At 36.6% G+C, this 15,049-nt stretch overlaps 1 protein-coding gene across 2 annotated transcripts; it reads right to left on the bottom strand.

The window, feature by feature from the left end:
* Nucleotides 1–551: 551 nt before the first annotated feature.
* Nucleotides 552–13,469, bottom strand: LOC131651904 (uncharacterized). 2 transcript variants are annotated; one of them, XM_058921627.1, is made up of 4 exons: nucleotides 13,431–13,469; nucleotides 12,899–13,236; nucleotides 1,178–1,264; nucleotides 552–1,141 (listed from the first exon to the last, which is right to left on the bottom strand). In XM_058921627.1, exons 2-4 carry the CDS (start codon nucleotides 13,074–13,076, stop codon nucleotides 651–653), a joined length of 756 nt encoding a protein of 251 aa, XP_058777610.1. In that variant the 5' UTR covers nucleotides 13,077–13,236; nucleotides 13,431–13,469; the 3' UTR covers nucleotides 552–650. The 2 variants fall into 2 exon arrangements, with proteins under 2 accessions (XP_058777610.1, XP_058777609.1); XM_058921626.1 differs by having other exon boundaries at nucleotides 552–1,264.
* Nucleotides 13,470–15,049: the final 1,580 nt, after the last annotated feature.

Genomic DNA, 15,049 nt, shown 5'->3' on the forward strand with positions numbered 1-15,049 from the left:
TATTTTTAAGTAATTATGTTGTTTCTGTCAGGAATCGAATTCGGTATTCTCCGAATATCGTCCTTTGCAAAGACTCAGATTGCCACTCGAGGCCAACACTTAGTTTAAATATCTTCTTTAATCAAGGACTAATGGTATCACCCATTCAAAAATCAAAATAAATATTCTATAATCTACTAATGATTGAAAAGTCAATATTGATTTGGTAAATCAACAAATAAAAAGGCATATAGTTTTTCTTGATTGTAAAAGAAAGACATATACTTTGTCTTAATGCTTATAAACATTGCATCATCCTGGATTTAAACATGTACTAACTTCCAAAAGGCAAAACTAGAAATTGTATTATTGTCTGTAAGATCAAGAGGTCAATTATTTCTTATATCCAATTATCATGCCATTATTTTATCTTCTATTAAGAGCAACTTTAACGCTCATGAACATAAGGGATTGATTTCTGATAGTTATCAGCGTACATGGAAGGAGCAATAGCATGTCGTGCTTTCCATAGTCAAGAGCAATTTGAAGCATCAATTGTCAGCAAAAAATGATTTAAATTGCTTTATAATATAAAATTTGAATTTCCCACCCTTTACAAATAAATAAATATAAATATATAGAGGTGATTGTATATACATACATGGATAGGATTACTTCCACTTTCTGAATATACTACCACCCTTTCCAAACTTACCACCCTTGAATTTCCCTCCCATATGGCCCATGTGACCATATCCTCCATGTCCATACTGGCCATGGGAAACACGGTGAGCACCATAAGCAGCGGCGGCACCTGCAATCAACCCCCCCACTCCACCCATTGCACCCATACCAGAACCACTATGCCCGGCTTGCCCATAAGGCCCTGGGGCATGTGATGGAGGGTGTGAACCAGGATAACCTGGGGTATGTGGTGGAGCATGTGGACCAGGATAAACAGCAGCTGGAGGATATCCACCAGCAGGAGGTGCATGTGGTGGAGCATGTGAACCAGGATAACCAGCAGATGGAGGATAACCACCGGCGGTAGGGTAACCGCCGGCTGGAGGGTAACCAGCAGGTGGATAACCAGCTGCTGGAGGATATCCACCGGCAGGAGGATAACCAGCTGCTGGAGGATATCCACCGGCAGGAGGATAACCTCCGGCTGGAGGATAACCTCCAGCTGGAGGATAACCTCCGGCTGGAGGGTAACCAGATGGAGGATAACCACCGGCTTGAGGGTAACCAGCCAGAGGATAACCACCTTGATGTGGAGGGTAACCTGTTGTAATTATTAAAAGATATAATGATTACAAGTGTGTTCTAAAATGACAAATGGTGAAAATGAGTAAATGCTAATAAATGCATGTAATAAAGTCTCACATTGGAAGATTCACTCATTTTCAAAGTCCTTATAAAAGAATTAATGACATTAACTCAACAAAAGGACAAAAGAGGATAAAGTGCCACATTGACAAATGTGGTGGTCCCAAGCATTATTGCCACTTGTCCCAATCCTACAACCACTCGCCGGTGTCGCCACCGGCGACACCGGCTCCGGCTCCGACTCCGACTCCGACTCCGGGTCCGGGTCCGGGTCCGGGTCCGGGGCGTGGGCGTAGAGGCGCTAGTGGCGGCTTGTAGACGGCACTTAGGCACGTCGCATCGGAGCGATCGGGCTATTCGCGGCGTTAATGAGGCGGCTCCGGCGGGCGACGGCCGGCCTTCGGCCGGGTGCTATATTTTGCTCAGTGTACATGATTTGAATTTTGAATCGGAAAGGAGGCAACTGTTCACGAAACCATGCAGAATTGAAACCATGCAAATGGTGCATGAATCTGTCTATGTGCAACAGTCATAACTTTTGAAAATATATTGTTTCATTAAGGGTCGCAACCTTTGAAACAAACATTTTCGTGGCCTATATAAAGTTGATTCCGCATTCAGAAATCACATCACAAAAATTCCGAAAATCCTCTGAATAATTCCAGATCGTTCTTCGCTGCATTCGAGTTTTCGCCGGTCTTGCGCAAACTCGATAAGGCTGAATTATCCTGGGTATTCCTGCATCAAAACTCTAAGACATTTCGGGAGTGCTTGAAATACTTTAAGGAAAGTGATTCCGTTCACGATTCCAGCCTCGGTCCTCTCGATTGAAACATATATTAATAACAATCTTAAAGTATTATCAACCATGGCCGCCGACGCTTCTGTTTCAAGCATCAAACTCATGAACCAGGATCTTGTGAAACTAGATCGTTTTGATGGAACAAACTATACCCGTTGGGCTGACAAAATGACCTTTCTCCTGACTACTCTGAAAATTCAATATGTCTTGGATCCTGACTTGGAGGAAATTCCAGAACCCACTCCAGATGACACCGATGAAATAAAGAAGGAGAGAAAGAAACGTAAGGAAGATGAATTGCTGTGCCGTGGACACATTCTGAACACATTATCCGATCGTCTCTATGATCTCTACACTGATACCGCATCTGCAAAGGAAATCTGGAAGGCACTTGAATTCAAATTTAAAGCCGAAGAAGAAGGTACGAAAAAGTTCTTAATATCTAAATACTTTGACTTTAAAATGTTGGATTCAAAGCCTATTCTTGCACAAGTACACGAGTTACAGGTTCTCGTGAATAAAATAAAGGCCGTAAAAATTGATGTTCCTGAGGCTTTCCAAGTCGGTGCAATCATAGCAAAATTGCCACCTTCATGGAAAGGATACAGAAAGAAATTGCTGCATAGTTCCGAGGATCTCTCGTTGGAGAAACTCCAGAAACACCTTCGAATCGAGGAAGAGACGAAGGATCGTGAAAAGCCCGAGTCCTCCGGATTTGCAAAGGCAAATGCTGTTGTTGCAAAGGGAAAGAAAAAGTATGATGGTACAAAAAATCATCTTGGTCCAAAGAAAGATCATAACAGGTTCAAAAACTCTGGTGGACAAAGGGGTACTAAAAATGGATGCTATGCATGCGGCAAACCCGGACATTATGCTCGAGATTGCAGGCACAACAGGCCCAAAAATGAGGTTAATGTTGTTCATGCAAATGACGACATAATCGCTACTGTAAGCGAAATTATGGCCATCAAAGGAAAAGTCCAAGGATGGTGGTATGATACATGTGCAACTGTACATGTGTCTTATGATAAAGCGGCATTCAAAACCTATACCGAAGTCAATGATGGACAGGAGGTACAAATGGGCAATGATGTCCGATCAAGAGTTGTTGGAACAGGATCCGTCGAACTCAACTTCACCTCTGGAAAGAAAGTCACTCTCATCAATGTTCTTCATGTTCCCGATATGAATAGAAACCTCGTTAGTGGGGACTTGTTGGGAAAACCTGGCATTAAATCTGTGTATGAATCGGGCAAGTTAATATTGACCCGTAATGGTATATTTGTAGGAAAAGGATATTCCGCTGAGGGAATGATCAAACTATGTACTACTGATAATATTATTAATGAAATTTCTAATTCTGCTTATATGCTTGAATCTATTTCATTATGGCACTCTAGATTAGCACATATTGGTATTAGTACTATGAATAGACTAATTAAATCTGGATTGATATCATGTAACATTCATGATTTCGGAAAATGCGAAATATGTGTTAAGTCTAAAATGATTAAGAAACCTTTCAAAAGTGTTGAAAGAAAAACAAATGTTCTTGATCTTGTGCACTCTGACTTGTGTGAATTCAATGGAATGTTAACCCGTGGGGGAAATCGTTATTTTATAACATTCATTGATGATTGTTCTAGATTCACACATGTATACCTCTTAAAGCATAAAGACGATGCCTTTAATGCTTTTAAAACATATAAAGCGGAAGTTGAAAATCAATTAAGTACTACCATAAAAGTACTTAGAAGTGATAGAGGCGGTGAATACTTCTCGGCGGAATTTGATGCATATTGTGAAGAATATGGCATTATACATGAATGTTCTGCGCCTCGCACACCACAACAAAATGGCATGGCCGAAAGAAAAAATAGAACATATCAAGAAATGATTAATGCTATGTTAATGCATTCAGAATTGCCATTTAATTTGTGGGGTGAAGCATTATTATCCGCATGTCACATAATGAACAGAATTCCATTAAAAACAACTGGAATCTCTCCATATGAAAAATGGAAAGGAAGATCACCAAATATTGATTATTTTAGAGTGTGGGGGTGTGTCGCATATTACAAAAATATGGACCCCAAAAGAACAAAATTAGGTCCTCGAGGGATCAGATGTGCTTTCATTGGATATGCACCAAATAGTAAAGCATATAGACTTTTAAATTTAGAGTCTAATGTAATTGTCGAATCTAGAGATGTGGAATTCTTTGAAAATCTTATTACCAAGAATAAAGAACCAGAGAATCCCACGATCAAAGAGTCTTGTGACAATGATTCGACTCGGATGGTTGAAACACAACCCGAACCAAGAAGAAGTAAAAGGGCACGGAAAAATAAAGGTCTAGGACCGGATGAAATCGATTCTCAACTTATTTCCGTTTTTCTAATTGAAGGAAATAACAAGAATGATGTTCATAAAATTCCTATTATTCTTCAAATCGAAGATGATCCTAAAACATATAAAGAAGCAATGACTTCTAGAGATGCTTCTTTTTGGAAGGATGCTATCCAAGATGAAATGGATTCAATTATGTCGAACCATACTTGGGAACTAGTTGATCTTCCGAAGGGATCAAGACCCATCGGATGTAAATGGGTGTTTAGGAAGAAGTATCACAGTAATGGTACATTAAACACCTATAAGGCTAGACTAGTTGCAAAAGGATTTAGACAAAAGGAAGGTATCGATTATTTTGATACATATGCACCAGTAGCAAAAACTACAACGATTAGAATTTTGTTTGCACTAGCCTCCCTGAACAACCTTATTGTACATCAAATGGATGTTAAAACAGCATTCCTAAATGGCGATCTTGACGAGGAAATCTATATGGAGCAACCAGAAGGCTACACACTTCATGGAAATGAACAAAAGGTATGTAAACTTGTCAAATCTTTATATGGTTTAAAACAGGCACCAAAACAATGGCACCAAAAATTTGACACTGCCATACTTTCAAATGGTTTCATTCCAAACTCTTGTGACAAATGCTTGTACACAAAGGTGTGTGGAAATGCTATTATCTTTCTATGTCTATATGTTGATGACATGTTGATTATTAGCAATGAAATGAGTGGAATCCTAGAAACAAAAGGTTTTCTAACTTCCACATTCAAGATGAAAGATCTTGGATTAGTTGACACTATACTAGGGATCAAAGTAAGACGAAATAGTGGGGGTTATGAACTCAATCAAACACATTATATTGAAAAAATGTTGGAAAAGTTCAAACACCTTAACTTCAAGGAAGTAACCACTCCGTTTGATCCTAGTGTCAAACTTCAAAAGAACAATGGAAGATCCGTGGCACAATTGGAATATGCAAGTGCCATTGGATGTCTAATGTACTTAATGCAATGTACTAGACCAGACATAGCATTTGCTGTTAGTAAAATGAGTAGATTTACTAGTAATCCAAATGATGAACATTGGAAGGCAATAACAAGGATTTTTGGATATTTGTCAAGGACTAAAAACCTTGGTCTTCATTATGGTAAATTTCCTGCCATACTAGAAGGATATACTGACGCAAGTTGGATATCAAGTGTTGGAGATTATAAATCTACAACTGGGTGGATATTCACATTAGCTGGAGGTGCGATTTCTTGGAAAAGCAAGAAACAAACATGCATTACTCTTTCAACCATGGAATCAGAGTTTGTGGCTCTGGCGTCTGCTGGACAAGAAGCAGAATGGTTGAGGGATCTCTTATTAGAGGTTCCATTAGCTAAAGATAATGTTTCAAAGGTGTTGATACATTGTGATAGTCAAGCCACCCTGGCTAGAGCATTCAGTGAAGTATACAATGGAAAGTCTAGACACATAGGTCTGAGACATTCTCTCGTGAGAAAAATGATAAAGGATGGGATCATTTCACTGACATATATACAAACGAGCTATAATTTGGCTGATCCTTTTACTAAACCACTGGCCAGAGATTTAGTAAAGTCTACCTCGAAAGGTATGGGATTAAAACTCCTTGAATAAGGGTTCCGACAATGATAGCAACCCAATCTGAAGTTAATACATCTTAACCTAAGATTCAATGGGTAACAACAAGTCGTTGATTTGGAAGTTGGTACAACATTTCGTGATAATGTTGACTATTACATAATTGAGGGTTGAGTTTTAAGGAAACTCTTAATGAAGTACTATATCGAGGATATAGAGATAAAACTTCACCTATGTGAATTTCGAGATGGTGCCGTCTCAAAGTGAGAGTTGGAGTTTCTCTCATGAAAAATTCATGAAAACAGGAAAAAGCACATGGCCATAAATAGTGCTAGGCGAGATATGTAGGCGAAGAAAACCTTAAAAGTGTGTGTATAGCAATGCCGGTCTAATCACATGGGATAATGGTTCAAAGCATAGCTACCTAACATTCCGATTAGACTTTGCGTTGTCTTTACTAAGGTTAAGTTCAAATCGAAAGATACCTAACTGTATTAACACTTTTATCTTCTATATTCTGGAATTGGAATTGTCATTATTAGAACAAGTGGGGGATTGTTGTAATTATTAAAAGATATAATGATTACAAGTGTGTTCTAAAATGACAAATGGTGAAAATGAGTAAATGCTAATAAATGCATGTAATAAAGTCCCACATTGGAAGATTCACTCATTTTCAAAGTCCTTATAAAAGAATTAATGACATTAACTCAACAAAAGGACAAAAGAGGATAAAGTGCCACATTGACAAATGTGGTGGTCCCAAGCATTATTGCCACTTGTCCCAATCCTACAACCACTCGCCGGTGTCGCCACCGGCGACACCGGCTCCGGCTCCGACTCCGACTCCGACTCCGGGTCCGGGTCCGGGTCCGGGGCGTGGGCGTAGAGGCGCTAGTGGCGGCTTGTAGACGGCACTTGAGCACTTAGGCACGTCGCATCGGAGCGATCGGGCTATTCGCGGCGTTAATGAGGCGGCTCCGGCGGGCGACGGCCGGCCTTCGGCCGGGTGCTATATTTTGCTCAGTGTACATGATTTGAATTTTGAATCGGAAAGGAGGCAACTGTTCACGAAACCATGCAGAATTGAAACCATGCAAATGGTGCATGAATCTGTCTATGTGCAACAGTCATAACTTTTGAAAATATATTGTTTCATTAAGGGTCGCAACCTTTGAAACAAACATTTTCGTGGCCTATATAAAGTTGATTCCGCATTCAGAAATCACATCACAAAAATTCCGAAAATCCTCTGAATAATTCCAGATCGTTCTTCGCTGCATTCGAGTTTTCGCCGGTCTTGCGCAAACTCGATAAGGCTGAATTATCCTGGGTATTCCTGCATCAAAACTCTAAGACATTTCGGGAGTGCTTGAAATACTTTAAGGAAAGTGATTCCGTTCACGATTCCAGCCTCGGTCCTCTCGATTGAAACATATATTAATAACAATCTTAAAGTATTATCAACCATGGCCGCCGACGCTTCTGTTTCAAGCATCAAACTCATGAACCAGGATCTTGTGAAACTAGATCGTTTTGATGGAACAAACTATACCCGTTGGGCTGACAAAATGACCTTTCTCCTGACTACTCTGAAAATTCAATATGTCTTGGATCCTGACTTGGAGGAAATTCCAGAACCCACTCCAGATGACACCGATGAAATAAAGAAGGAGAGAAAGAAACGTAAGGAAGATGAATTGCTGTGCCGTGGACACATTCTGAACACATTATCCGATCGTCTCTATGATCTCTACACTGATACCGCATCTGCAAAGGAAATCTGGAAGGCACTTGAATTCAAATTTAAAGCCGAAGAAGAAGGTACGAAAAAGTTCTTAATATCTAAATACTTTGACTTTAAAATGTTGGATTCAAAGCCTATTCTTGCACAAGTACACGAGTTACAGGTTCTCGTGAATAAAATAAAGGCCGTAAAAATTGATGTTCCTGAGGCTTTCCAAGTCGGTGCAATCATAGCAAAATTGCCACCTTCATGGAAAGGATACAGAAAGAAATTGCTGCATAGTTCCGAGGATCTCTCGTTGGAGAAACTCCAGAAACACCTTCGAATCGAGGAAGAGACGAAGGATCGTGAAAAGCCCGAGTCCTCCGGATTTGCAAAGGCAAATGCTGTTGTTGCAAAGGGAAAGAAAAAGTATGATGGTACAAAAAATCATCTTGGTCCAAAGAAAGATCATAACAGGTTCAAAAACTCTGGTGGACAAAGGGGTACTAAAAATGGATGCTATGCATGCGGCAAACCCGGACATTATGCTCGAGATTGCAGGCACAACAGGCCCAAAAATGAGGTTAATGCTGTTCATGCAAATGACGACATAATCGCTACTGTAAGCGAAATTATGGCCATCAAAGGAAAAGTCCAAGGATGGTGGTATGATACATGTGCAACTGTACATGTGTCTTATGATAAAGCGGCATTCAAAACCTATACCGAAGTCAATGATGGACAGGAGGTACAAATGGGCAATGATGTCCGATCAAGAGTTGTTGGAACAGGATCCGTCGAACTCAACTTCACCTCTGGAAAGAAAGTCACTCTCATCAATGTTCTTCATGTTCCCGATATGAATAGAAACCTCGTTAGTGGGGACTTGTTGGGAAAACCTGGCATTAAATCTGTGTATGAATCGGGCAAGTTAATATTGACCCGTAATGGTATATTTGTAGGAAAAGGATATTCCGCTGAGGGAATGATCAAACTATGTACTACTGATAATATTATTAATGAAATTTCTAATTCTGCTTATATGCTTGAATCTATTTCATTATGGCACTCTAGATTAGCACATATTGGTATTAGTACTATGAATAGACTAATTAAATCTGGATTGATATCATGTAACATTCATGATTTCGGAAAATGCGAAATATGTGTTAAGTCTAAAATGATTAAGAAACCTTTCAAAAGTGTTGAAAGAAAAACAAATGTTCTTGATCTTGTGCACTCTGACTTGTGTGAATTCAATGGAATGTTAACCCGTGGGGGAAATCGTTATTTTATAACATTCATTGATGATTGTTCTAGATTCACACATGTATACCTCTTAAAGCATAAAGACGATGCCTTTAATGCTTTTAAAACATATAAAGCGGAAGTTGAAAATCAATTAAGTACTACCATAAAAGTACTTAGAAGTGATAGAGGCGGTGAATACTTCTCGGCGGAATTTGATGCATATTGTGAAGAATATGGCATTATACATGAATGTTCTGCGCCTCGCACACCACAACAAAATGGCATGGCCGAAAGAAAAAATAGAACATATCAAGAAATGATTAATGCTATGTTAATGCATTCAGAATTGCCATTTAATTTGTGGGGTGAAGCATTATTATCCGCATGTCACATAATGAACAGAATTCCATTAAAAACAACTGGAATCTCTCCATATGAAAAATGGAAAGGAAGATCACCAAATATTGATTATTTTAGAGTGTGGGGGTGTGTCGCATATTACAAAAATATGGACCCCAAAAGAACAAAATTAGGTCCTCGAGGGATCAGATGTGCTTTCATTGGATATGCACCAAATAGTAAAGCATATAGACTTTTAAATTTAGAGTCTAATGTAATTGTCGAATCTAGAGATGTGGAATTCTTTGAAAATCTTATTACCAAGAATAAAGAACCAGAGAATCCCACGATCAAAGAGTCTTGTGACAATGATTCGACTCGGATGGTTGAAACACAACCCGAACCAAGAAGAAGTAAAAGGGCACGGAAAAATAAAGGTCTAGGACCGGATGAAATCGATTCTCAACTTATTTCCGTTTTTCTAATTGAAGGAAATAACAAGAATGATGTTCATAAAATTCCTATTATTCTTCAAATCGAAGATGATCCTAAAACATATAAAGAAGCAATGACTTCTAGAGATGCTTCTTTTTGGAAGGATGCTATCCAAGATGAAATGGATTCAATTATGTCGAACCATACTTGGGAACTAGTTGATCTTCCGAAGGGATCAAGACCCATCGGATGTAAATGGGTGTTTAGGAAGAAGTATCACAGTAATGGTACATTAAACACCTATAAGGCTAGACTAGTTGCAAAAGGATTTAGACAAAAGGAAGGTATCGATTATTTTGATACATATGCACCAGTAGCAAAAACTACAACGATTAGAATTTTGTTTGCACTAGCCTCCCTGAACAACCTTATTGTACATCAAATGGATGTTAAAACAGCATTCCTAAATGGCGATCTTGACGAGGAAATCTATATGGAGCAACCAGAAGGCTACACACTTCATGGAAATGAACAAAAGGTATGTAAACTTGTCAAATCTTTATATGGTTTAAAACAGGCACCAAAACAATGGCACCAAAAATTTGACACTGCCATACTTTCAAATGGTTTCATTCCAAACTCTTGTGACAAATGCTTGTACACAAAGGTGTGTGGAAATGCTATTATCTTTCTATGTCTATATGTTGATGACATGTTGATTATTAGCAATGAAATGAGTGGAATCCTAGAAACAAAAGGTTTTCTAACTTCCACATTCAAGATGAAAGATCTTGGATTAGTTGACACTATACTAGGGATCAAAGTAAGACGAAATAGTGGGGGTTATGAACTCAATCAAACACATTATATTGAAAAAATGTTGGAAAAGTTCAAACACCTTAACTTCAAGGAAGTAACCACTCCGTTTGATCCTAGTGTCAAACTTCAAAAGAACAATGGAAGATCCGTGGCACAATTGGAATATGCAAGTGCCATTGGATGTCTAATGTACTTAATGCAATGTACTAGACCAGACATAGCATTTGCTGTTAGTAAAATGAGTAGATTTACTAGTAATCCAAATGATGAACATTGGAAGGCAATAACAAGGATTTTTGGATATTTGTCAAGGACTAAAAACCTTGGTCTTCATTATGGTAAATTTCCTGCCATACTAGAAGGATATACTGACGCAAGTTGGATATCAAGTGTTGGAGATTATAAATCTACAACTGGGTGGATATTCACATTAGCTGGAGGTGCGATTTCTTGGAAAAGCAAGAAACAAACATGCATTACTCTTTCAACCATGGAATCAGAGTTTGTGGCTCTGGCGTCTGCTGGACAAGAAGCAGAATGGTTGAGGGATCTCTTATTAGAGGTTCCATTAGCTAAAGATAATGTTTCAAAGGTGTTGATACATTGTGATAGTCAAGCCACCCTGGCTAGAGCATTCAGTGAAGTATACAATGGAAAGTCTAGACACATAGGTCTGAGACATTCTCTCGTGAGAAAAATGATAAAGGATGGGATCATTTCACTGACATATATACAAACGAGCTATAATTTGGCTGATCCTTTTACTAAACCACTGGCCAGAGATTTAGTAAAGTCTACCTCGAAAGGTATGGGATTAAAACTCCTTGAATAAGGGTTCCGACAATGATAGCAACCCAATCTGAAGTTAATACATCTTAACCTAAGATTCAATGGGTAACAACAAGTCGTTGATTTGGAAGTTGGTACAACATTTCGTGATAATGTTGACTATTACATAATTGAGGGTTGAGTTTTAAGGAAACTCTTAATGAAGTACTATATCGAGGATATAGAGATAAAACTTCACCTATGTGAATTTCGAGATGGTGCCGTCTCAAAGTGAGAGTTGGAGTTTCTCTCATGAAAAATTCATGAAAACAGGAAAAAGCACATGGCCATAAATAGTGCTAGGCGAGATATGTAGGCGAAGAAAACCTTAAAAGTGTGTGTATAGCAATGCCGGTCTAATCACATGGGATAATGGTTCAAAGCATAGCTACCTAACATTCCGATTAGACTTTGCGTTGTCTTTACTAAGGTTAAGTTCAAATCGAAAGATACCTAACTGTATTAACACTTTTATCTTCTATATTCTGGAATTGGAATTGTCATTATTAGAACAAGTGGGGGATTGTTGTAATTATTAAAAGATATAATGATTACAAGTGTGTTCTAAAATGACAAATGGTGAAAATGAGTAAATGCTAATAAATGCATGTAATAAAGTCCCACATTGGAAGATTCACTCATTTTCAAAGTCCTTATAAAAGAATTAATGACATTAACTCAACAAAAGGACAAAAGAGGATAAAGTGCCACATTGACAAATGTGGTGGTCCCAAGCATTATTGCCACTTGTCCCAATCCTACAACCACTCGCCGGTGTCGCCACCGGCGACACCGGCTCCGGCTCCGACTCCGACTCCGACTCCGGGTCCGGGTCCGGGTCCGGGGCGTGGGCGTAGAGGCGCTAGTGGCGGCTTGTAGACGGCACTTGAGCACTTAGGCACGTCGCATCGGAGCGATCGGGCTATTCGCGGCGTTAATGAGGCGGCTCCGGCGGGCGACGGCCGGCCTTCGGCCGGGTGCTATATTTTGCTCAGTGTACATGATTTGAATTTTGAATCGGAAAGGAGGCAACTGTTCACGAAACCATGCAGAATTGAAACCATGCAAATGGTGCATGAATCTGTCTATGTGCAACAGTCATAACTTTTGAAAATATATTGTTTCATTAAGGGTCGCAACCTTTGAAACAAACATTTTCGTGGCCTATATAAAGTTGATTCCGCATTCAGAAATCACATCACAAAAATTCCGAAAATCCTCTGAATAATTCCAGATCGTTCTTCGCTGCATTCGAGTTTTCGCCGGTCTTGCGCAAACTCGATAAGGCTGAATTATCCTGGGTATTCCTGCATCAAAACTCTAAGACATTTCGGGAGTGCTTGAAATACTTTAAGGAAAGTGATTCCGTTCACGATTCCAGCCTCGGTCCTCTCGATTGAAACATATATTAATAACATAACCATGTCCAGGTTGAGGGTAACCATGTCCAGGTGGAGGGTATGCTCCTGGTGCTGGATAACCCTGACCACCTTGAGCTACACGTGAGAAACCTCCTCTGTCATTTCCAACACTTGAAATTTGCCGTTGGGATATGATATAGGGACGGAAAAAATTCCGTTGGTACAGGGAATTAAACATGACGGAATCAGACAGCCGTTGGTATAGCTTTTTTGACCTTTACCAACGAATTTTGGACCTTTAGCAACGGATTTTTGCCGTTGGTAAATGTCAAATTTCTTGTAGTGTCACGATGATCATTTTCATCATGATGATCATCTTCGTCTCCCATTTTTCAGACCTGATCATTCACAATAAAAATCCTTCAATTTAATCAATACAGGAACAAAATCAAATATATATATATATATATATATATATATATATATATATATATATATATATATATATATATATATATATATATATATATATATATATATATATATAAACAAATTAACATCAGTTGAAATGGAAAGGGTAAAAAGTTTGTACCAATGAAAAACTCGGAAACAGAAGACGAAAAAGGAGTTGAGAAATTGAAAGATAAAGTAAGGATCATTGTTATTTATATATATATATATATAGAGGCTATGAAAGATTGAAGAAGAAGAAACGTTGAAACCGAAAAACTCGGATACGAGTTTTGTAATTAACGCGTTTAAGAATGCGACTGCAAGCGACACATGTCAATTCTCGTACTTTTTGCTAAATATATCTTAATCTTAATATATATATATATATATATATATATATATATATATATATATATATATATATATATATATATATATATATATATATATATATATATATATATACTTATACTTAATATAAATGTAAGGAAGTCATGATGGCAACCCTAGCCACATGTCTTCTTGAAAATAATCCTAGCCACATGTCATTTTGAAAACAATCCTAGCAACATGTCATTTTGAAAACAATCCTAGCCACATGTCATCTTGGTAAGTATTCTAATTACAAACTCTATATTAAAATAAATAATAATAATATAATAATATTAAACCACCACTATTATTAATAATATAATATTTAGTTAATAATAATAATAATAATAATAATCTACTTCTACTTAATATAAAATAATAAAAATAATAGTAATATTAATAATATAATATTCAATTGCCACTATTAAAAATATCCAAATAAAAGTCATTATTAAAAAAATCTTTCAAACTTATAAAATCTTGAAATCTAGCCTATATTTCAAGTTTAAAAAATATAAAAGTAAATTTTAAATATAGATAATCAATTTTTACGATAAAATAGATAATCTTAAATTAGTTCATGCTAAATTCTAATTTTATTTTTTTATTTTTCTTCTTTTATTTTTCATTTATTTAAAAAAAATTATGTTTAAAAAATAACTTACTTCTCAAAATAAAGATGAAATAAAAGTATCGTTTTAAAAAAATGTGTTTTCTAAATGAGTTACACAAATTTTTATTATAATACAAAATTAATAAAAAAAATTTACAATATTTAAATATAAAAATTATCAGTTATAATAATTATTGAGTTTGATTGTACTAAAATTTTAATAATCATTATGAAAATAAAAAGAAAATTTTGTAAATCATTATTTATTCTCATATTGATTATAATTACTTTAGATATATACTAAATTTATTTAAATTAAAATATTTTATATTATTTTTCAATTTAACTTTAACCACTCATTTTCTAAATAAAATTAAACCTTTAACTCATCAATTATATTAATAAAAACGTTTATATATTAAAATTATCCGTTACAATATTTATGAAGTGTCATTATACAAAATTTTTAATAAATCATTATGATAATCAAAATTAATTAAAAATAAAAATCCTATCAAATATTATTTTTCCCTTACTTTGGAATATTAATTTTTATATAGAAATAAAATATATTCTACAAATATTCACTATTTGTAACATTAAAAAATTATTATAGTTACAAAATTATTTTTTAAATATAATCATTTAAGACAAATATCAATGTTATATGAATAATAATTTTTATTCTTTATTGCACCAGCTTTTAAATATTTTTTTTCATATTTTTCATTCTTTTTTTTTTCATCTATTTTACAAATTTCTATGTTTAAAAA

Source organism: Vicia villosa, linkage group LG2 (assembly GCF_029867415.1).
Source record: "Vicia villosa cultivar HV-30 ecotype Madison, WI linkage group LG2, Vvil1.0, whole genome shotgun sequence".
Lineage (NCBI taxonomy): Eukaryota > Viridiplantae > Streptophyta > Magnoliopsida > Fabales > Fabaceae > Vicia > Vicia villosa.

What these genes read in the sequence shown, in the direction of transcription:
- LOC131651904 (XM_058921626.1), bottom strand. Translation starts at nt 13,076, where the DNA reads ATGTTTAATTCCCTGTACCAACGGAATTTTTTCCGTCCCTATATCATA. An exon ending in TTACCCTCAACCTGGACATG is followed by an intron (nt 1,265 to 12,898) that starts GTTATGTTATTA and finishes TAATTACAACAG; the next exon opens with GTTACCCTCCACATCAAGGT.